General features: G+C 33.1%; 2 protein-coding genes across 3 annotated transcripts; one reads left to right on the forward strand and one right to left on the reverse strand.

Moving 5' to 3' along the window:
• The first annotated feature begins 1,056 nt into the window (after positions 1-1,056).
• LOC126817690 (uncharacterized) lies at positions 1,057-6,797 on the forward strand. 2 transcript variants are annotated; one of them, XM_050544802.2, is made up of 3 exons: positions 1,057-2,632; positions 3,175-3,282; positions 5,386-6,797. In XM_050544802.2, the coding sequence occupies exons 1-3, from the start codon at positions 1,102-1,104 to the stop codon at positions 5,496-5,498; spliced, it is 1,752 nt and encodes a 583-aa protein (XP_050400759.1). In that variant the 5' UTR covers positions 1,057-1,101; the 3' UTR covers positions 5,499-6,797. The 2 variants fall into 2 exon arrangements, with proteins under 2 accessions (XP_050400759.1, XP_050400758.1); XM_050544801.2 differs by having other exon boundaries at positions 1,058-2,632; positions 3,139-3,282.
• Positions 6,798-8,773: 1,976 nt separating this feature from the next.
• LOC126817699 (protein FAM110C) lies at positions 8,774-25,272 on the reverse strand. The gene is made up of 3 exons (XM_050544819.2): positions 24,791-25,272; positions 13,579-13,678; positions 8,774-13,450 (listed from the first exon to the last, which is right to left on the reverse strand). Exons 1-3 carry the CDS (start codon positions 24,891-24,893, stop codon positions 12,625-12,627), a joined length of 1,029 nt encoding a protein of 342 aa, XP_050400776.1. The 5' UTR covers positions 24,894-25,272; the 3' UTR covers positions 8,774-12,624.
• Between the last annotated feature and the right edge of the window lie 789 nt (positions 25,273-26,061).

Raw genomic sequence — 26,061 nt, forward strand, 5'->3', positions numbered from 1 at the left:
ATGCGCAATAAATACTATCGGTGTAGACTGGAATAACTAGACGCCAGATATTGCCATTGAATTGAGACTTCTGGCGTATTTCGCCGAACATAACTGCTTTAGAATTAGAGTAAAAACGGGAACGATTGAATGTAAATCAGCTTATTTACATTCATATTACATTATTATATATGTTGCGACCCATTTGTGTCAATTTGTAGGTTCCAAATATTAGCGATTTAGCTCCTTTAAGGCTTATACAAGTTATAGGCCTATAAGGATGACCATCATGCATAGACTATAGAGGTTTAATTAAACCACTTGTTTCTTATCTTTTTTAGGTCATAAAGTCAAAGAAAGTAATTAATGGTAGAATAAATGCAGATGTTTCAGATCTTACTGCTTGCTACTATTAACTGTACCTCATAAAAGAAACCTTAACTGGATTAAGAGTGCAAGTACTTAATAATAATAATGGAATCTACGCAAATACCCATGATCACAGAAGCTGCCCAACTTGATAGTGTTGAGGCAAATAGAACAAGCACAACTCAATGTATTTCAGTACATCACTATCCCAAAATAGACTTAAAATTACAAGATAATAATAACCTGTTGCATTATTGTTTTGATAACAAAAACAACAAAGATTTAGACCTGCCTAATGATATGTTTGATATTGTCTTCAATATTTTAAAAGAACTTGTGCAAAATTGCTGTGATAAAGTTATTGAAATTACTCCCCTTTCTCAGGAGATCCATTCATTTAGTTCACACATCAAAGGCATTTGTCAAGAAAAAAATGATTCACAGAATTTAAATTTAAGGTCTCTTGTACATATAAGTAGTGATGACAATGATTGTTCAATAGACAGATCATTGAGCAGTATGCCAAGATTTAGCCCAGAAAAAAAATTAAAAGGGGAAAATTATGATAATAACAGTGAGAACCAAGCAGTTGCAAATAGTATTTATGTCACTAATTTGTCTGTCATTCATGACAATAATGCTGAAAACCCCAACAATACTTTTGAAATAATAAATTCAATGCTCACAGAGAATAAAGATTTCGATGAAGGAAAACAATGTGAAAAGTCAATATCTTTTAGCCCCCTCAGTACAATGTCTTACTCAGATTCAGACTCCCAAATCCTTGAAGAGAAGACCTCTTATTCAAGTCATGATTATTTAACTCCAGAAATTACATCGTTAGAGTCTAGAGTGATTTCTGATGTAATGCAATCAGGGCGTAGCCACCTAGATTTAACTAAAATGCAAAATACACCAGAAGAATTTATTGATCTGTTGGGCCAATGTAAAAGTGATTACTCAGCAGAAACACCTGCAATGGTAACAGATCTCCATTATGATATTGGAGCTGTGATAACTAGTGTGGAGTCACACAGTACTAATACCTGTCAAACACAACCAAAAACACATGGAGAAAATATGTTATTTGATAAATCTGAGATGATATTCATCCATTCACCAACACTCAATAATTTAAAGAGTGATATTAAAGTGAGTAAACCTGAAGTTGAGGGTGAGATTATACATGGGGAGGTAGTTTGTGTTTATGAGAAGCAGGAAATTGAAGCTGTGAGTGATGGGACTGGATTACATGCATTCTTTAAAGGGGATATGTATGATTATGAATATTATGATAATTCAACTCAGAACAAATCAATAGATATCAACAATGGGTCCATTTGCTCGTACATCAGACCCATTCCACTGGAAGACTCCCATTTTAAATATATGTTAGAAGACAGAGATGAGATGAACATTAATGATGAAGTTCCAGTCAATAGTCCCACTCATTTACATGTACTTGAACAGAATGATTTGGATATTGATATCAATAGATGTCCTGAATTGGATGAAAGTAAAACCACTGATAGCAGTGACTTATTGGGAGAAAGGTCTGATATCTTAGTCAAGAGTAATGTGATCATGCATTGTATACAGCCTACAGTTGGTAATGAGAAAATGAAAATCAATGATGTTTTAGCTTTAGATAAAAATAGTGGCCGAAACCAACTTAAAAGTAACAATAAAATTGAAGGCACAGAGAAGCTTGCAGAATTCCCCCAAGACGAAGAATATTCTCAGAGAGAAAACATATCCAATTTGGGAGATGACTTTATATTGCACCCAACATGTGCATATGAAATGTCACTCAAGGGTGTAAGTTTATCAGATGAGGAAAGGGAGGAAGAACTTGCTGAAACCTGCATCAAGTATAAAGATGGCAGTTTTGATTTAATTGAAGATATATGTGATATAAAATCATCACCAGATATTATACCATGTGCACAGTCTAAAACAATTATTAGTAATAATCCTGATTATAGCCACCATGATATGTCTACACCTGATCCTACTTCTGATGACAGCGAAGATTATCCATCATTCCCTACCACCCAGTGTTTTAAACCCAGCATAATATCAGATTATATGGGAGCAGACAGTAGATTATTACATACTCAACAGGAAGCCAATGCAGAAAGTCGGGCATGTATTCCATATTTTCTGGATAATAATAATTATGAGTTTGAAGAGGAAGCGATTGTACCAGTACCTAGTTATAAGAGAAGCATATCTCAGGTCTACACAACTAAAGAATATGATGAAGAACGCCATGATTCTACAGGTATAAATTGTTGATTCTCTGAGTCTATTCATAGTTTTATTTATGGTAAAATCAAATTCTAAATAAGTAAAAAAATAAATTGTAAGTTGAATAGAGAGGTGGTTTATTCAAGAATCAATCATGGTTTTTCGAGCTGTACAACCAGGCCCTATTTAGTATATTTACAACATTTTGTAATAGAAAACATGGAATATTTTTCTCCTACTTAGTATTAATATTGAGCTTGTGTAAGCTTATATATGATTTGCACATAGTTTAATTTATGCCTGAAGATAAATTGATTAGATTTAGGTGTGTTTTAAAAAAAGTATAATGATAAACCTGCTGCAAGTGCAATGATTAATCACTAAAATGATTTAAATTGCATCAAACATGTTATCTTTTTCTTTTGTTTTTTTTTCTTTTAAAAAAACTCAAACTAGTAGATAGTTAACCTAAATTAATAGTTCATGTAAAATGAAATACTTGAGTTTGTGCATGACTTCTAACTGTTTGTATTGATACAGAGCTTGTACCATGTATAAATCAATATTCAACTGTAGGCATGTTGAAACTAGATCACAGTGAATTACCAATCTCAACATGTTTCAAATGGAATCCAACCTTCACTTGCAAGCAAACAGAAATGAATGGATGTGAAATGCAGTCAGGTAAGTGGGTGTTTGAGACATAATATTACTCCAAATCTTAGAATAGACATTTATAAATAGCACTCCAGAATATGCCAATGCTGCATTTTACTGAAGTGCACAAAATATGCATAGATGTATCAACCATTTCTTCAAACCTGTAATTGTTTTATTTTAAATTGTATTCTCAGCACAAATTAAATTTTTAAGATTTATGTAAGTGTTGCTGTGTCCTAATCTAAGTTTGAAGTTCATTGGTTATTGGTTTTAGGGTAAAAGATCATTTATTTGTTATGATTACATGTATATGGATTAAACAGATAACCACTGAGTGGAAAACATATCCAACCTGCCAGGGAAAGAACATTTCTTATAAAAAACACTGTCTTTCAAATTAATTCAAGGGAGAAGCTATTTTGACAACTACAAATTTTGACATCTCCAACATAATGTAGTACACTTGTAAGATAATGAATTACAAGCATTTGGGTTACCAGGCAAGATTTTAGTTGGATTGATGAATTTACAATATTACAGAGAAAATGTAGGGGAATCTCGCATTTGAAACAGTATTTACAATCTGAAATGGAATATCACGGAAAAGAAAGTTTTTAAAAAAATCTATAAATGTGATCATAAAATACACATATTTATGTTCGTAAATCGCCCCCCCCCCCCCTCGCAAAAAAAGCATCAAGTTTAGTTTCTTGAAATGTAAATAGCTTCATTTTCCTATCCAATAATGGAATTCTGTCAAAATTCTGGTCGCCTCATTCTGATCACTAAGAGGGAATTCCCTTATGATGACTTCTGGTAAATTAATCTATACTTGCACATGGCACACTGCACAAAGAACTATGCAGTATTCTGATAAAAGGCTGACTGCTGACACAAGCCCACTCAATAATACAAATTTCCACTGTAAATAGGGCCAACCGCCAAACTGTATCAAAATTGTTATTATAACATAAAACTGAAAAAAATGGAAAGTTCCATTCATAAACGTATAAAAATGGAATTCACAATGTTTAAAACGGAATTTCCCATTTTTTAAAGCAGAAAATCATTTCCCCTTTTTCAGTAATGCATATAGTTATCAGTTACAGACTCTGTGACTAACACTTTGTAATAATATAATTGACTAGTTTCATTTATTATTGGTTTCAGTTGAAAAATGTGTTAAAAATAAGTTAAGGAGGTCGACAGATGATCTACCGTCTCAGGGTGTATTTCTTTAATATCTTACATAAAATAAGTTCAAATAAATTGTGTAAAAAGACCAGAATCCTTGAGCATGCATTTGTGGATAGAACAGACACGATATAAATATACAATATTATTATTATTCTTAATATATAATATTCCACACTATATTAATAACAATATACTGTTTCAGTATGACTTACAAAGTTTTATGGCCAAAAATTATCAGTTTTATGTGTAAAACATTACACAGGCTTTTTAATGAAAAAGGGTTATGAATATCATGTTTTTATCTAAATTTGGTAATGTAACCAAGAGTAATGTCTTTCTTATTCCAAACAATGCCCGAGGGGATGGATGCCTGAACAGTTAGGGTTTGTCATTAAGTCAGCTGCCGTGGTTTCGATACCCTGGTTGTACGTGACAAGGAGTAAGGTCGCCTGTCCAACCTCTTAGGTTTTCTCCAGGTCCTCCGCCGGTTTCCTCCCTCTGCTAAAGACCCCTACGGGCAAGCAAATTATTGAAATAAAATGGAATCATGTTAGTCCCGAAATGGCCTAGTTCTCTCTCACAATCAATGCCAAAATGATGTGTCAAGGGAGATAACTTTTTTTTCCTATATTGTTGACTGGATGTTTTGACATTGATGTAGTGGTTTTATGTAGCTGACATTCGTTTAAGTCTACAACTGTTTCGACATGTAATTATTGTAAATCTGTATACAGCTATTTAGTTACATTACCAGCATTCAAATTACATGAAAAAGGATGTAATATTAATAGTGTTACTAAATCTCATCATATGAATTAAATTACAAAATGATATTTGTTTCATTAGCTAGGATGTGAATTGTTATTAATGAAATAAATATTTCCTATGATAAGGATACAGAAACTGGAAACTTATTTATTTTCATTTCAGAATTAGATGGTGGAAACCTATACATGAAGCCATTGGTAACATGCTCTCGTCCAATACGCCTTGGTTTATCCAAAAAGCAGAAGACAAGGACACTCCACCCACATCTTAGATAATTTTTCATCACTTCTTAGATGATTATATACTTATTTAGATTAAATATTTATAGATATTAATAGTATGGGTACAGTACAAATGCCTTATAGATGTTATAAATTGTTGTAGATTCAAAAGTTAATAAGATGTATAGGTTTATTTGTTGTGTTATTATTTGTTAGTACAGTATTAATAATATTATATGGGATACACAAACCTTTATTTCCAAGGTGCAAACCGAGATTTGATATTATTTACCTATGCTATAAGCTATTATTGTATGCACACATGCCTTTAGCCTATAGGCACACATCATATTGATGTTTTATATTTTACATTACAAAGTATCACATTTTCTAAACTCCTTTTATTCAATTAATTAGTACCTGTAAACTAAAAACCCTTCGGAATTGTTAATTTTCCATCTACTCTGGAAATTATGAAATTATATAGTACTGGTATTAGGAATTATATTAATATTACAGTACCATCTATGCGAGCATGTTAAGGGAATAGAAGCAACTTTAAAATAAACTACTGGAGCAAATGACATTTTTAATGTGGAATCAAAAACTCTCTGTAGTTGATTAATTACAGGTCAAAGTATGAATCTGCAAGACCACCTTTTGCAATATTGCAATGTTTCAGTATGGTAAGAGATATCATGCTCTTTTCTTTCAACACCACATTATAAAATTTATGTAAATATGCAAAATCACAAATAGAGAAAATGTCTTATTTATTGCCAGTGGCAGGATTTTAAAATATAGTTATTTACAAATACAAAATTTGTATCTGTTATTGAAAATTATTAGGCTGGTTCCTTAAGATTTATTAGTATTCATCAATCTGACTAACATTTGACCTCTATATAATAAAGTTTATTATCTTTGAACTCCCTGAATTGATCAAACCACTTTGAGATGATTAAATTATAGATAATTTAACTTTAAGATAAATTAAACTTAGATTGATTATTTGTTGTTGAAGTTTTAAGTTTTAATTATGAGATGGCACCACAATTGTATTTATTATTAATGTACGTTTGTTTATATTTTAAATGCATTAAAGATTTTTGTGCCTTTTGATGTAATTTGAGATTATATGGTTGTGTTGATATATCATTGCATTTTATGTGCTTTACAGTGAATTATAATAATTCTGCATAATTGTTTAATTCATCGAAATATTTGCTGTAGCTCATCATAGCATATCTGTGATAACAGTGTATAAACATTCAATTGAAATGATATTTAGATTTACTTAATTTATATATGTCTTTTTTAGTTATCATGGCATTAAATAAATGTATTAGGAGTCACACATGTATTGTCTTTATTTATTCATTTATTCACGGTGCAGATTTATATAAGATTTTAGTCAGAAGTGTATGAGTTTTCTTGCAGGCCAATATGTTTTGTCAGCTTTTTTTTTTGAGAGCTAGGTGACATTGTTCCACTAGTTGAAATTAGGGTCATGGCCATGGGTCATTAAACCCAGTGAAAAGTGGTCATACCTCTTGACCTTCACAGGCTTAAAATTTATAATACAATAAGGTGGCTTGGAAGTCTGATTAATGATGTCTTGCATTAATTTCAATACCGTAAACACCCATATGTAACATACACCCACTCACTGATCTCAGGAATTCAGGAAAAATTGAATTGATATATAACACGCAGGAAAAATTTTACTCATCCATAAACATAATGATGTCATAATGCAAGTGTCCAAGTGGGCTTACCTAGAGTAAGGCTATTAATGCTTTCTTCTACAAGCCAACAGTGAGGCTGATGTCCCTCGCCGAAATCCCAAAATAAATAGATGACACATATTCATACATCGCACATTTATTTTTTGTAAAAGTATCAAGCAATCAAACAGATTATCACCTATACGCTAAGTTTCATCACTGTCTATGAGATAGAATCAAAGTCATCTTATCCCAAAGGATCGACCAATGAAAGTGCTTAGCTCTGCTTAGCTTTAGCAGGAAATGTTAATCATTGAACTCAGTCAAGACATTCACCTAATGAACGTCTACATCAAGTTTAAACATTCTACTTCAATTAAAAGCAGAGTTGTTTTGCTCCAAAGTCTTGACCAATCAAATTGCTTATCGATCCTTACCCTAAGCAGAAAATTCTCATCATCAAACTTAGTCATGGTAATGATATAATGAATCTATACACCAAGTTTCATCACTCTCACTTAATTAAAACCAAAGTTATCGTGCGCCAAAGTATCAACCCATGAGATTGCTTATCTCTGCTTACCATAACCAGACAATGTTTATCATCGAACTCCTTCAAGGAATTCACCTAAAGAACGCCTACACCAAGTTTGAAAATTCTACCTCAATTAGAAGGAGAGTTATCGTATTCCAAAGTCTCAACCAATCAAATTGCTTATCGCTGTGCTTACCCTGAGAAAATGCTCATTATCAAACTTAGTCAAGGTATTGATCTAATGAAACTATACAGCAAATTTCATCACTCTCACTTAATTAGAACTAAAGTTATTGTGTCTCAAAGCATCAACCAATCAAATTGCTTATCTTTGCTTACCCTAAGCAGAAAATGCTCATCTTTGAAATCCATCAAGGCATTGATCTAATAAACACCTACACCAAATTTGAACATTCTACCTCAATTAGAGAGTTATTGTGTCCTAAAAAGTGTGACGGACAGACAGACCGACTGACGGAAGAACCCATGTTAATAACCCCTGCTTTCTTCGAAAGGCGGGGGACAAAAATTATGGGGCTAGTAGGGGGTCTTTACTTCTTGTCACATAAATGCTTGGGATCAAAACCATGCCACTTAACTCAATGACAGCCTTATGATCTAAAGTGCAAGCATCAGACCAACCAATCCTCCTGGAGAAGTCGAAAATGACCCAAGGATTTACATTTGTTTTGCACAGAAGTTGAAAATATGTAAATTTAATCTTTTATGGTGCTCCTGTCTACTATTAAGATCTGATAATGTGATATTTTCTACCAATCACAGTGTAGTATTAATTTTTCCTTTTAAATCAGCCTAATAGTATGTGTTAGAGGAGTGTCTCTAAACTATAGTTTTCTGTGATGGTCTCACACACACAATTTTCAAGGTAATGCACCTTTTGAACTGTATTACTTTTATTCTGCTTCACCGATAAAAGACCGTTTGTAAATTATGATTTGGCAGATACCTTTAACACTTTAAATGTTCATCATTCGCACCAATCTTTTAATGTTTTGCTTCTCTCTTTCTTCAGATTTTTATATATAAATAAAAGTGAATAACATACATGAAATGTATCCTCTTTATTTCAGTAATAGATTGATTGCTTGGCAATGAATGAGATTTAAAAAGCTGTATTTCTGACATTATACAAGGCACATGACCTAGTTATAATCTACATATTAAATAATTATCCATAAATCTATAAAATATTACTATAAAGCCATTATTTCACAAATGGTCTTGCAATTAATCAATTATTATACTAATATAACTCATACAGTAATATAAATCTAATAATAATCATCTTCTTCCTTTGGGATTAAATATTCTCCAAGCCATTGTAATACCAAGCTATTATAATATTCCTAAAACATTTGAATACAATTTGATATATTTACTTGAGTGTTAAACATATGTTGCCAGACAACTCATCATACCTACACCATCTACCAAACAGAAAATCCTTTAATATTACCTCAATTAAAGACAATCAAACAAATAAGGGCCATAACTCTGGTAGTAGCCTAATTATCAGAAATAGTTAAAAATCTTAGGCATCTACGTCTCATTACCTTAAACAGTGTGTAGAAACATAATGTCAATCAGATGATAACACTGGTCTCTAGACATCCCCAAAATTTTTCTTAAGTAAGCAAGGGCCATAACCCTGGCAGTATATACTGGAAATTATTGAAAATCAATAGATTGTTTTGTCTCATGACCTTAAACACTGTGTTTTCTTAATTAATCTCTTATTTCTTATAATATATACAATTTACAAAACCCACTTCAATAGAACTTCAAGACATACTCTTGTTTATAACAGCTTTTGTTTTACGTAACTTGGTTATTAATGGATATATATAAATAAAAAAACAATTATAATAAACCAATATAAAAAAAATCTCCATATTCAACTTTTACTACATTATCACAATTCTATTTGGATATGGTCTTCATTTCATGGCATCATATATTATTGTTATTTAGATGTAATTACATGGAATACATATCATTGATCAGTACTGGTCATTCGAGTCTTAGCCTCGCTTCTCCAGTTTTAAATTAAATCATTAAATGGCTGAACTATTCTAATCTATTTAAAAACAGAGCCATCCGATGGCACCAAGAGTTGATTATGATCTTGTCATGTTAATAATTTATATAACAAAATTTAAGACCTGCAATAGGCATATTTAGCTCTTACATAATGCCTGTTTACTATTACAGGTCTATAAATAATAAATAAAAAACAGTTAAACTTGCATTTTAACATATCACTGAGAACTTTTATATATTTTGCATGTATTTAGTAAGCTTATACAAACCTTCATGTAAGACATGGAAGTGTTTAATTTGAAAACAACAAAACAACACACAACCTTTAGTTATATTAAAATCACAGAAGTACAGCCCATTTGATGGATGAAACTAGTGGAAATTCTGCATTGATTTTTGAATATATTACAGCCAAGATCAAAAATACAATTAATATACATTTTTAATATCCCAAGGATAATTATATAATATGAATTAAAAAAGATCTTTATTAAAATAACATATACCAGGTAAATGCATACAGACAGACATCAGAAATAAAATGAGTGACTGGATCAATCTTCATGTTTATTTGATGAGGTAAACTGCACTCAACAACATTTTCATGTCAGCATATTTAATAGAAGTGCATAGGGGGAAGGCGGGCAGCTGACCCCCTAACTTTTGGGCAATCTGACTTTTCTTGCAGACGGATAAAATGTAAACAAAAATTATTATTTCAGCTAGTTTTCAAAATAAAGTGCCCAAGATCTAATAAAACACTAATTTTACTTTTCTTTTAATCGAATATCACAAATTTGTACTGAACTGACTATGGATTAAAACCCTTTGTCTGGATCCACTCTACTTTGTGCAACATTTTTCGGGCATCGATTATTATTATTGAATGCAGTTGCAACAGTCTAATTGGATGGTTGGAATTCAGGTCGACATAGTGTCGGATTTCAGTTACAAAACAATTGGACAACTTTGAAGTTGCTTAGCTCATGGGCTAGAATAGCATAAAAACGGATTTGCGGGGTCTGAATTTTCAAAATTTTCTCTGGAAGGGCGCGGGCCCCATAACCTGCAATGATTGGTTGGATGTTTGGGATTCAGGTCAGCCACCTAAGGTAGGCTATATTGGACCATATTGAAGTTGATAGGTTGATTGGAATTTGAGTAAGCCACCTAAATTAGGCTATATTAGACCACTTTGAAGTTGCTATATTCACAGGCTGGAACAGCAGGAAAACGCATTAGTGACCGTCAAATTTTCCAAAATTTCTTCAGGGGTCCCTACATGGTAAGCTCGTCTCCTCTGCCTCTCGCAGAAGACCGAGACCGCCGTATGTAACCGAAATTTTTCGGGCATTTCGGATTCTACTCATCTAACAGTCATCAAGCCTGTATGTCTATGTGGAAGAGGTTTTGTTAACTGTTAGTTTTGTTTTTTTTTGCTTAGAATATCTAAAGCTGAACACAAAAACAGTGAAATATCAATGCTGAATCCATCTGTACAGTAGATCTAAAATTAAGCGTAGACAGATTATTACTCCACAAATCAAACCAAAAACATCAAATTTAATTAACCTGGCAATTACAATAAAATGAAGAGGTTATGCCATTTTATTCAAAATTTACAGCAATTTCATTTATACTACACCAGATGTAACTTATTCATGTGGCTTCATTTTGTAAACAAAAACACTGAGAGTCTGAGACAGAGATATTATCTTGGATTAAAAAAAACTATCAGACTGTTTTCTATAATTAGCATTCCATGTTTATACTTCTCTGGGGATACTCTCACAGATACATGTATATAAAATATTGCTGTCAATTTTGACATATATATTCTCTGCAAACAATTCATAATCTAAAGTTTCATTTAAATTAAATTACCTCAGTATAAAAATAAAACAAATTTGCATCATTTTAGTTATAAGATAGAAACAAGAGATTATCTACCTCCAGATTTGGCTTAAAATAATATTTCAAAAACCAGCAGAAACAACAAAATAGAGAGATAGGAAATTGGAAGCCTTCATCACAAATGCAAACGGTATAAAAATACAAATACATTTAGTTTATTCACTATGAACAAAATATAATACATTAAATATAATTGGCTACTTATAAATATCTGTAATACTAGCTACCACCTTGAATTGTACTAATTATATATTTAAAAATAAATCAATTTCCATAATGTATATCTAACAGATCAGAGCCCAGGGTTTTAAAAGCTAATGTCATAACATTGTTCACCACCATCTTTTCTTCATCAGACATTATAAATGTTGAAGACAGTGACGAAGAAGAATATCTACGTAGAATATAAAAGTCTAAATAAATAAAATTTTGAACACATTTACTTGTCAAACTTATGTGTCAAAACTAATATACAAAAAGTAATTTGAATCGCATAATCTAAATGATTGAATTTGAGTAAAACTTCAGTTAGGAAAATCAATATAATGGCCCAGGACCCAGACAATTATGGGTTTTGGTTACATTTTTGTACGGATATAAAAGATAGGACATAAATTTGTGTACATATTAAATTGCCTACATAACCAGTGTCTGGTATTATTTTCCTCATAGTTTATTCTTATGTCTACATTTGCCAGTCCATTTTTACCTTCAGGGAAAAAGCCACCTGATACATCCTGGTACAAAAATTACTGTAGACGCCCATAACAATAAAAAATAATAATCTCAACAATATGCTGACATCATAACAACTAATAAAACAATCATCTCTATAAACAACACACTGTCATTCTTTGATTTGGTGCAGGATTTTTTTTACAGTAAACAGTAACGTGAAAGCACTTGTGATACACAAAATTACAAAAAAAAATACCCATAGAAATCAGTCATTTGTCAAGGGTTGTTTAGCTTTTTTAATGTTGCATAACCATTTAATGATGCGTGCATTCCTTTCTACAACTGATGTAGATTGTAGAGTTCTCTCCGAGCAATCAGAACTTGAAAAAGTTTTTTCACTTAATTTTGAAACTCCACTACAAACACTCCTAGTATCCGGTGAATCCAATGAACTGACTCCTTCAAATATGTCTAAATCTCTTTGTGAGGTGGTATCCTGTCTTCGTAACATGGGGTCGAGAATATTTCTCTCAATACCCATTCCGTTGAAGAATTTTTCCAAATCTGCACTTGCACGTGAATATCTGGCACTGCTACGATCAGACACAATAGAACTATTCCGAGAATGTTGACAGCTCAAATCTGAATGAGAACGTTGTACAAAACTACTTTTATAATCCATATCCACATCTTGGGTCGAACTCATATCAGTACTTAATGTCATAACATTGTCCACTACCATTTTTTCTTCATCAGACATTATAACCGTTGAAGACAGTGACGAAGAAGAATATTTACGTAGAATTTGTCCAGTATTTGGATCATCTGACTGTTCACTTATTCTACAATTCTCTAGGTTGTGTGATGTGGTAGCCGACTCTGTTAGATTTTTCTGGTTAGACATATTGATTTTTCTTCTCACAGGTCGGTGGATATAAGGTACAGCCTTAACAGTTAACTTTTTCTCTGACCCGACATTTTCACCATCCAGTTCATCAATATTATCTTGTGTCCACTGACTATCTCTAATTTTTGTCAAATCATATTCGGATTTACATCTCAATGGAGACTTTGACAGGTTTGGATTTAATCTAAAATAACAAGTTTTATAACTGATTTGATCAAATGTAAATAATGTATTCCAAGAAAACCATTTTTGTTAATTTAATACATGTAAGAAATTTAGAAATATTATCCATATAATTTCAATTTTACTTACTTTTTGTCTCTCTCAAAGTCTTCGTTTAAAGTTAGTGTGCTTTTAACAAACTGTGGTTTACTTGCTGCTAACAATTCAACTGCACTTCTTCTGTGGTGTGCTGCAAATAGATTTAAGAAAAAAAAATAGCCATCAGTTATACATGTGTACAGTACATTCAAATAGAAAGCTATAAATAATTAATGATTAAATTCTTATGTAATTTGTTTCTGAAAGTTCATCTTAATTAAGTATTCTATTTTTCACAAAATAAATTTGCACTGCCATTACCATCTGGATTATTGAATTATTTGGTACAACCTTCCTTCAACCCATGTAGTTTGAAGGGGAAAGAAGATATATTAGGTTACTCTTCAAATCTATATAAACCATCTGCTAACTCAACTGTTTAGACGATTCCATTATTCCGCTTTTTTGGCTGAACTTCACAACTAATAGAGTACAGATTTCAACAGAATTTAACAAACATGACAAAATTATACTTTTTTTTACTAGGTTTTCTACCTTACAAACACTGGACCATTACTAAATTCAAATGTAAGCCATTCATGGGTTCAAATTAGTTCAGCATGTCTGTAGTATGAATCCATTAGTCGACAAATAAGCAATGACCTCCAGAGTCTGGAGTCCAGACATATGTGTATAATATACTAAATTTGAAGTTATGTATAAAATTAGGAACAATAAATAAATACTATATATTTTTTCTTGTCAAAATAAAAATTGGTTATCTTTGAAAAAAGTAATCATATGACTTTCTGAATGTGTGGATAAGATGAAACAAGATAATTTTTATTGCATAAAAATGCACAGAGGTAAAGCCTTCCATCAATTTCAAGATTTGGTCCAAACAAAAATTGAGCACTGGTAGGTCGATAACTGGTGGCAAATATTGACACAGGATTTTGGAAAGGGGAGTGCACAACAGAAAAAAAACCTGGTGTATACTATGGAAAGTAAAGATCTGTTTTTCAGACAAAAAGGTGATACATGTAAACACACTCTCGAGATTCTCGTCCTCCCCCAAACCAAATAAAACCAGCGGCTGCCAGGCAGGATACGCCCACATTTTCGAGAGATGGATAGAGAACAAGATAACAAGAAAGTGATTTTTCCTACAATCAAGGGCCATAATTCAGGAAATTACAATTCGATATGCGTGAATATCGAAAGGAACCGAGATCTTTGGGTTATAAACTTACATTTCAAGTTTCAACAAAATCGGATAAAAATTGTGACCTCTATATAGGGTCCACAACCTTGATATTCCATATTTTTACGCTATTTGAGAAAGAACGGCAGCCATTTTGTCTGTCAATTTCGGGCCGATTTTCGATTTTCACGAAATTCGAACTCAGTCGTCCTTAGGGTGTAACGGTGATATAATAAAATGTTTTTTTAAATCTGATAAAAATTATAACCTCTATAGGGTCCACAAGCTAAAAACGCAATTTTTCGTACAATCAGGGGCCTAATTCAAGGAGTTAAGGTCCGGTATGCGCAAATATCGAAAGGAACCGAAATCTTTGGGTTATAAACCTACATTTCAAGTTTCAACAAAATCGGATAAAAATTGTGACCTCTATAGTGTCCACAACCTTGATATACCATATTTTTACGTTATTTGAGAACGAACGGCGGCCATTTTGTCTGTCAATTTTGGGTCGATTTTCACGAAATTCAAACTCAGCCGTCCTTACAGTGTAACGGTGATATAATACTACGTTTTTTTAAATCGGATAAAAATTATGACCTCTATAGGGTCCACAAGCTAACAAGAAAGTGATTTTTCCTACAATCAAGGGCCATAATTCAGGAAATTACAATTCGATATGCGTGAATATCGAAAGGAACCGAGATCTTTGGGTTATAAACTTACATTTCAAGTTTCAACAAAATCGGATAAAAATTGTGACCTCTATATAGGGTCCACAACCTTGATATTCCATATTTTTACGCTATTTGAGAAAGAACGGCAGCCATTTTGTCTGTCAATTTCGGGCCGATTTTCGATTTTCACGAAATTTGAACTCAGTCGTCCTTAGGGTGTAACGGTGATATAATAATACGTTTTTTTTTAAATCGGATAAAAATCATGACCTCTATAGGGTCCACAAGCTAAAAACGCGATTTTTCGTACAATCAGGGGCCATAATTCAGAAAGTTACGGTTCGATATGCGCGAATATCGAAAGAAACCGAGATCTTTGGATTATCAACTTAGATTTCAAGTTTCAACAAAATCGGATCAAAATTGTGACCTCTATAGTGTCCACAACATTGATATACCATATTTTTACGCTATTTGAGAACGAACGGCGGCCATTTTGTCTGTCAATTTCGGGCCGATTTTCACGAAATTCGAACTCACCCAACCTTTGGGTGTAACGGTGATATAATTGAACGTTTTTTTAAATCGGATAAAAATTATGACCTCTATAGGGTCCACAAGCTAAAAACACGATTTTGGGTGCAATCAGGGGCCATAATTCAGGAAGTTACGGTCCGATATGCGCGAATATCGAAAGGAACCGAGTTCTTTGGATTATCAACTTAGATTTCAAGTTTCAACAAAATTGGATAAAAATTGTGACCTCTATAGTGTCCACAACCTTGATATACCATATTTTTACGCTATTTGAGAACAGCCATTTTGTCTGTCAATTTTGGGCCGGTTTTCACGAAATTCGAACTCAGCCATCCTTACAGTGTAACGGTGATATAATACTACGTTTTTTTAAATCGGATAAAAATTATGACCTCTATAGGGTCCACAAGCTAAAAACGCGATTTTTGGTACAATCAGGGGCCATAATTCAGGAAGTTACGGTCCGATATGCGCGAATATCGAAAGGAACCGAGTTCTTTGGATTATCAACTTAGATTTCAAGTTTCAACAAAATTGGATAAAAATTGTGACCTCTATAGTGTCCACAACCTTGATATACCATATTTTTACGCTATTTGAGAACGAACGGCGGCCATTTTGTCTGACAATTTCGGGCCGATTTTCACAAAATTCGAACTCAGCCATACTTAGAGTGTAACGGTGATATAATTGAACGTTTTTTTAAATCGGATAAAAATTATGACCTCTATAGGGTCCACAAGCTAAAAACACGATTTTTGGTACAATCAGGGGCCATAATTCAGGAAGTTACGGTCCGATATGCGCGAATATCGAAAGGAACCAAGATCTTTGGATTATCAACTTAGATTTCAAGTTTCAAGAAAATCGGATAAAAATCGTGACCTCTATAGTGTCCACAACCTTGATATACCATATTTTTATGCTATTTGAGAACGAACGACGGCCATTTTGTCTGTCAATTTCGGGCCGATTTTCGAACTCAGCCATCCTTAGGGTGTAACAGTGATATAATTGACCGTTTTTTTAAATCGGATAAAAATTATGACCTCTATAGGGTCCACAAGCTAAAAACACGATTTTTGGTACAATCAGGGGCCATAATTCAGGAAGTTAAGGTCCGATATGCGCGAATATCGAAAGGAACCGAGATCTTTGGATCATCAACTTACATTTCAAGTTTCAACAAAATCGGATAAAAATTGTGACCTCTATAGTGTCCACAAGCTAAAAACGTGATTTTTCGTACAAACAGGGGCCATAATCCATGAAGTTTCGATCCGATATGTGCCAATAACCGAGATCTTTTGGAGATAAACCTATATTTCAAGTTTTGTCAAAATAGGATAAGAATTGTGACCTGTAGAGTGTCCACAAACAAATTGTGGACGGACGGACAGGGGCGATGGCATAATACGTCCACATGAAAATGTGGGCGTATAAAAAACACACCGCGATAATAGCGCCCCTCGTTTTTTTTTCCTAATTTTTGACTTGCATTTTGACTTGTATACATGTTGTCGACTTTTGACTTAATCATATTGTTGTATTCATTAATGTCAGTAAGAAGGCGCCAACACGCATACCAAGAAACTAGAAAATTAACACACCACGCTATTTGCGCTCTATCATTTTGGCATGCTGTTGAGTTTTCGAGTTTCGCCTTGGAAGTTGTTATAGTCTCTACATTCCAGGTCACATTTGAATACATGCAATTCGCGTCAACAAAATGGTCTGTGTGATAAAATCTAGTATTGATGGTGATATTAGCGACCTATGATTTTGGCTTGCTGTCGTGCTGTCGAATTTTGCCTTGGAAGTTGATGTAGTCTCTACATTACAGGTCATATTTGATAGTTGAATTTCGTTTACTGTGACTTCATATGGCATGCAAGATATCCCAGTTGTGTATTTTTATTTCAAATTATATCCCCATCATAGGAAATCTTAGAACCATTGGAGAGAGAGAAACAGAGAGAGAGAGAGAGAGAGAGAGGAAGAGAGAGAGGGGAAACAAGCACCGGGAGAAAACACACAAGGTTGGACTGGTGACCATTCAAGCAGAGAATCGAAATTACGCCACTTGAATCAATGACAGACCTTGCGATTTCACGAAGATGTGTTAAGTCACTAGACCACCCGACTCCCATGTAAGACGGATTTTGTAAGATGTTGATTATTATATATACTGGTACGGACAATTGTTTTATAATAGGCCTACATCATAAATTGCTGTTTGTTGTATTTTTTTTATCAGACATTTTTTTATATAAAAATTATCATCCATTTTGGGGGAAAAAAATGAAAGCCAGTGTGAGTGCTGATTGCACGTATTCAAATGCGACCTGGAAAATAGAGACTAAAACAACTTCCGAGGCGAAACACGAAAAGTTATAGCATGACAGCAAGCCAAAATCATGACAGCATGTCAAAATGACAGGTTGCATAGCGCAATGTGTTTATTTCCTAATTTCTAATTTTCGAGTTAAATTTTCGCTTGGTATGCGTGTTGGCGACCTTATTGACACATATATAAACAAAAATAAGTCGAAAAATTAGAAATTAAGAAAAAACGAGGGGCGCTATTATTGGGGTGTGTTTATTTCTTAATTTCCTACTTTCGATTCAATTTTGGCTTGTATAGCATGCTATCGCCTCGCATCTTGTCGTAACTTCTACTTTTCGACTTTCCCGTTCTGAAGGGGTGAAAAGTAAAAATTACGAATGGTAGTTAAAGGCTTCCATATTAAACCCATGAATATCAAATTAAACAATTACGAAGTTCAATCAAATACAGATCAAACAGAATCGGCTAGATATGTTTCGATGCCTCCTTATGGTGGTTATGAGGCTTTTGAGTTTAGTAGTCACAACACATACTGCTAATATATTTTTTTCTAAAAAGAGATAATTCAACTAGTTTTCTGAAGAAAATTTAAAAAAAATTGTCAATTGTCTTCATAAATGAATTAACCAGCCTGATAAAGTAGGTCAATCATCTTGTCCAGGACACTTTGCTCTAATTATGTTAATGACAAATTCTATGACCTGTTTCAGTGCTCCTTAAGAATAGTTTTTATTATAATCTTAAAAAGAACAGAGACTATTCATTAATTTTTGGAAAAGTTCCAAATCAATTTATGTGAAATTTGAACAAAATCATTAGATATCAAAAATAGGAAAAGAGTTATTACCCTATTTATATTTCAATAATTCATAGGTCTAAAATAGTTTATGCATTGTAAAACCTAAAGTCAATTTAACATGTACATGTAGAAACATGCAGTAACATGCTTATGTCTCAAAACAAATATTTGAATTACATTAGCTTATACATTTAGTTATTGATTAAAATGCCCTTATTATTATATAGCTGATAGTCTATAATCTCCTCGACTTACATACATATATTAATAAATATCAAACTAAGATTATGGGTTTTTTTATAATAGGGATAAGCTTTCATGTCCACAATGATAAGATCCTATAAATACTTCAAAATTCAATAGTTGAATCTATTCTTTATAGATCTAAATGAAATACAGAAGGTTATCACTATGATAAACATGCCAATTTAAAGGAGCTAAGTCAATACCATCCACAGTCTTTGACATTGCAAACACGACTTATTGGTCAATTTAACCCAACATTGATGTTGTTGTCTTACCGTTGTCTTATCCAATTGCGTACAGAATGCTTTCTAGAGCCAGTTGTATGAAACAACTTGATGAACGAGGCTAACCACATCCCCATGTAGGAGAATACTACCTGTGTAGACTGGAAAAGCCAGATGCGAAAGACTGCCATTCAATACAGACTCCTCGTGTATTTCGCTGAACATAAATGATTAGAAATTACAGTAAAAACAGAAACGATTGAAAGTAAATCAGTTTATATTACATTATTATATGAGAGAGAAAGAAATGAGGTTTAATGTCCACTCGACACAAACTAGGTCATTTCGGGACTAACATATGGTTTAATTTTATTTCAATAATTCGCTTGCGTGTAGGGGTCTTTAGTAGTGGGAGGAAATCGGAGAAAACCCACAAGGCTGGACAGGCGACCCTACTCCTTGTCACGTACAACCGGGGATTCAAAACCACGCCAGCTGACAGGCCTTATGATACAGTGCACACATGCTAACTATTCGGCCATCCAACCCCCCCATATGGGTTGCGACCCATTTGTGTCCATTTCTAGTTGCCAAAGAATAGCGATTTAGCACATTTAAGAATGGGGCTGATGTCCTCACATCCTCAATCCCAAAATAAATAGATGCCCCTTGTTATATATAATTACTTACACATTAATCTTTCTTTTTTTTTTTCTTTTTTTTTTAATGTTATACGTCAAAAAAATAATATCATTTTCTCCAAAATCTGTGGGGATCATGGTGGGGGCTAAGTGGGTAAGACGCTGGCTCGCTAGCCTGGTGGCCGGGTATTCGATCCTGGCATTGACCGAGGAAGTTCATCCAGATTTTCCAGCGTGGTTCCCCCTTGTCAGTAGGCCGCAGTGCCGCTGTCCAGGCAAAATTTCCCTCATTGCACACTGTATCGCATATGCCAGTCTTCATTTGCCCAATTCGGAGTAGAACCGTAGGACGTTAACCCCAAATCATTTCATTTCCAAAATCTGCAGAGCTGTTATCATAAATACTTCATTTTCCACATTACTTCAGTAAAATGCAGGCCTACACACGACTGCTTACACTTAGAAATAAATCAATGAAAAATTTATAAAGTTTAAAGGGCGAATAGCTCTATTCTGAGGAACCTTAAAATAGCTGAAAAGTCGAACATGGTTCTAAAAGAAAAAGTAATATGATTTTATATAAACTGATTTATATCCAATTTTTAAATTCTGTATTGTAATTTCTAATCAATAATTATGTTCAGCGAAATATGCGAACAGATCAAGTTGAATGGCAGTCATTTCGGCCTGCTTAGTCCATTAGGGGTGTTTGTGTGGTGGTGGGGGTGAGGAATCAGCCGTTGTTAATTACTTCCTCATTGTCATCTGGGATATGTTTTTCTTTGGTCATTACAATTGCCGCTCAAAACCATTATGTCCACAGAATACATGTGTCGTGTATTGATTTAAAAATGTTCATTGTGTCTTAAAGGACAATATTGGTGTCAGCCATTATCACATACATGATAGAACTGGTTAAACACGTTCAAAATACAATTTTAACACAGAGACTTGATAATGACTTGTGAAATCTTGTTGAAACGTCGCAGTGAAATAAACCTTAGTAATTGTTATCAATAAATAGGGTATTATTCGATCCTGGTTTGTTGGTGCTTGCATTGGGAGTAAAAATAAACAATGCAAATCACTGAATTCCCAACAGACACAACCATAATATTGATCATTAAAGTTGGACGAGCGTAGGGCCTACTTGGGTGGCAACTGGCAACAATATATGATCACATATATATGTCTTATCCTTTAAATGTAGTCTCAAGGGGGTAACTTGTTGTGTAAATAATAGTCCAGTATATAAATTCAATAAATATCCTGTCATTAGTTTTTTGTTTATTTTTTCAAATAAAACAAAAACCAGCACAGTATTTAAAAATACTTTGATTTGATGCGAAAAATCAGGCAGTTCTATATTTTGAACAAGCTCAAAAACACAGAGGGAAATAAAATCCTTTAAATCGTGATTATTATGTCACATTATTTCTTAGTTTTTGACTTTCAGAGTTTTTTGGCCGATCAAAGACACCAATTATGATGTCCAGCTAGATTGTGTAAAATCATTTATGAAAATGTATATTTACTTTTGTTAATGTTTATTCAGTTAGGGCTACATATCTCAATGATTCATGCATAATGCAAAATGAATATATTGAAAATTTAATTCACATTACTTTTATTCTGAGAAAAGTTATCACTGTTTGGAGTTTTAACAATATGTGGCATTGATTGCTTATTATCGTCACAATGGTACTTGTTATTTGAGACTTTGCCTTCCTTCTCTATTTTTAAATTAAATCATTAAATGGCCGATGGCCTAGAGAGTTGATTATTGGCTTGTCATGTTAATAAATGTTTAGATAATAGTTTATAGATAAACATTTGAAGCAAAAATAAAGACCTGCAATAGGCAGATTTAGCTGTTATATAATGCATCTTTATGAATCTCTGAAAATAATTTTTGCATTTCACCATCTGATAAAAAAAAAGACTGTAGTTTATCTGCTACTGTGTGGCACCATGATTTTTAAATGCTGTTGTCTGAGAAAATGAACAAACCCATATATTTGATGTCTGTTGCCCTTGGGGTGTATCCAACAATATGGTTTCTTTGCCAAATATAACACAAAATGAATAGTACTGTAATGATATACATCTAAGATCAGTTTGTGTTGTTTGTTGAACATACCAGGTATTTATCATATGACAAGATCAGCAATAAAGAATAAAATATTGTCTTTTTTTTTTAACTGAACTATTGTAGGTATATCTGAAGCACATTGTCAATGTTTACAAAAGAATGATCAATGGGCAGGGTGGACGGAAATGATAATGCAATATTTAGTACCTGAATTTCAGTTTGTTAGCATTGTAAACTCACCAAATGATAAGTAATATCAGGGGTAGTAGAAAGAGTAAGCATACTCTGTCAATTGCACTACGTCTGTCATTACTTACAGCCAAATGGAGCAACAGTTTGAAAGTGGATTCTCAGAGCCAAAACAACTTGTTTAATAAACAAAAGTTCAGCAACCGTTGTTATCTATGTCAGATCCTCACATCAGGTGTTCTAGAAAGTGTAAGTTAACATTGTCACACGCATGGCATTGGTCAACTATTTATAGCCGAAAGCAGGGATACCTTGGATTAAGATTTCAGAAGTCATATTATGTCAGTACTGCATAATCAGGGCAACAATTTTCGATTATCTGATACTGACAATTTCTCAACATAATATTTAGCTATCATCTCCAGAAATAGATATGATAAAAAATATTGTGAATGAAAACTATAGATCAATAATAGTGTGTATGCAATATAGAATGATTCACTATGACTAATATAGAATACATTATACCATGCACTATCTTATCATTATTTATTTTATAACATATTATAAATGAATAAATCAACTCAATGACACAAGAGTAGAATTGCATGGTGAAACATCTGACTTTTTGACTGAAATTCAAAATTAACAGAAAGGTCCCCCTTGTTTTTACCACCTAGGTGTAATAATTAAACTATCTTCTTTCTTTTCTGGGGGTGGGGGAAGGGTATTCTATCCAACCACATGTTATATCATAAAGCTTAGATTTATGGTTAGTTATAGATCTACATTTTTCATCCTAATTACAAGGTTACGATGCAAAAATGGTCTCTTAAGTAGCATTATATATAGGTCAATTTTACCTTTCTTTCACTGGTAACCTGACTTCAAAGTAAACACTACATATAGCCACATACTGGTGTTAGCCATTAATAAACATGAACCGAATTTCCTTTGATCTGTTACAGTACATAAAATGTCCTAATGTTATCGCAAAGGCATACACAAGAAAATTAATGGCCCCCTAATTAGATCAATTAATCGCTGGTCTGGCTCATTTAATTAGCTTATATTTTACCTACTAATTAATTGGTGTGTAGAGGGTATTTAGTTATTCTATTTAATTAGTGTACCTCATAATATCACTGATTCTAAAATGATCTTTAAGCTTGGATAAGTAAATCACGGTTCACAGTGCCAAAGTTTCCATTTGATTTGAGTAAATATGTTTTTGACATGCCCATTTTGCATAGAATCAAAATAATTATATGTATCAAATTTTTAAAGTAAAAATATAACTTTGGACATAGGCCACTGAGCGGCACATTATTGGTGAGAATATAATTTTTGTGACTAAACTGTTACATGCTCATTCTAATACAATTAATGAACTTTCTGCTTTGATTTAAATGTCAATATTACCTGGCTGGGAATATTGAAACACAATAATAATATATTAATACTTTTTATCAATAAATGTGTCATTTTATGTCATACATAATAATAAATCATACAGTATATGAATCTATACCTACTTACTTAGCTTACTATAACTTTCAACTATTTTACAAATAAGAATTTTGCAGGTATTATTAAACTGCAAATCAGTCCATCTTTATTAATAAAAAAATGTATTTGTATTCCTATGTTATCCAAAAAGAAAAGTGACTTAAAACTGTGCAAATTTGGTGTAGACACACCATTATTATTAATTACATGTAGCTTTGATATCTCTTATTTGATATCTATGAGAAAATATAATAGTTCAAAAACTATATTGAAACTTTCATTCAAATGATTGAAGATTGGTTATCATCATTTAAGCATAGCAATGGTACTTGATAAACGAGACTAAGTCTTGATTATCCAAATTTATCGTTAAATTTTTTAAAATCTCGTGGATGTCCTAATCCATTTAATTTTGACAATCCAATGGTCTAGAAAGTTGACTATAGGCTTGGCTTTTCAAGTGAATAAAATAGTAGTTTATATAACATTTGAAGCAAAAATAAGACCTACAATAGGCAGATTTATTTCTTATATAATGCATCTTTAAGCAACTGATATTAATATAACTTTTAAAAACTAACATTCAGTAATAATGGTTTCCTGCCTAGCTACTGCGTGTAACAGTTACTAAACATCACTTTCTACATCTCCTTTTGGATTTTATAACTCTAAATGACAAAAAAGAAGAGAAGGAATTAAAACCCTTGATTGTAACACTGCCAATAACACCAGATCAAGTCAACGTCAGTTTATTTCTGACAGCAATTGTTACTAAAGTTTCGGTTAATATGTACTTACCAAACAGTTTACTGTTAGTTTTTGTTCGTAGGTATTCTGGTCCTTTATCCAGCAATTGTCTTGGGTGTTTACCCATGGTACAAGACGTCACCAGTAAAGCCATTACTGTTGGTTTTCTGTGTCTATATTACATTACAGTTGTCTACAATCCCAACAATATCAAATTAATATCCCGCTTTTTCATGATAATTTGAACTGCACCAGCAGGTATATTACGACTGTTTTTCTTTTATGATGTGTCTTCACCTCACTACCGACTTCGTACTTCCCGTATGATACGTCATGCTGTGGGATATACCAGCGTATTAGTGGGTTGCTCTGTTCTAAAAATAGCACACAGGTGAGTTAATTGAAATGGTGACATGACTTTAATATTGATTTTTTTTTTTATCCCGACCGGGATCGTTTATACTCAGGACATGCCTCTCTACCGATTGTTTACATTTGTCATGTTTCTTGTTTTGTTTGTTGTGATTTCAAACCCTCAGAACGTTCCAACAACCAGAAATATAAAGCATTTTTTTAAAAAGGGGGATTTATTATAAATATTAGTTCCTTCAAGGATCAGAGTAATACACTTCTTTATAAAATGGGGTCCCGTGATTAGGCGATTTTTATAACTGTCTTTCCACTGGAACCATCAGTCAAAGGAAATAAAATATATTTTTAAAATGCGATTGATGTTTGAGAAAAATAGTGTAACAAAAAAAAAAGGTTTTCATATTCTCAAGAGCTCTATGACCATAATAAGATCATACGCATTCCGTAGAAATTTGGTGTAAATCATCCGTTGATTATGGTGGCTGATTGGTATCATGTCATGATGTCGCCCTTCATAAGGCGACAACCCGATATCACAACATTTTAACCCGACATCAGAAATTTTTTTAAACCCAACATCAGGACAACCCGACGTCACAACATTTTCACCCGACATACAACATTTTCACCCGACAATATACGACATTTTCACCCGACACGACATTAGAAATGTTGTAATGTTGAATAAAAATGTCGTATTGTCAGGTTTAAATGTTGTGATGTCGGGTTGTCGTAGTGTCGACATGATGTCGGGTTATCAGCCATATTCCTCTCAAAACTATGATTATGTCCACTGATCCTGGCGTTGGTCAAGAAAGTTCCCCAGGATTTTGCTGCGTGCTTTCTCCATGTCGGTAGTGCAGGACAAAGGGCCTGGCAAAGAACCGTGTTAGTATTGTATATGTACATTGGCGTGCATATAAAAGAATCCTCCACAGTTGAATTTCGAT

The sequence above is a fragment of the Patella vulgata genome, chromosome 4 (genome assembly GCF_932274485.2).
Source record: "Patella vulgata chromosome 4, xgPatVulg1.2, whole genome shotgun sequence".
Classification (NCBI taxonomy): Eukaryota; Metazoa; Mollusca; class Gastropoda; family Patellidae; genus Patella; species Patella vulgata.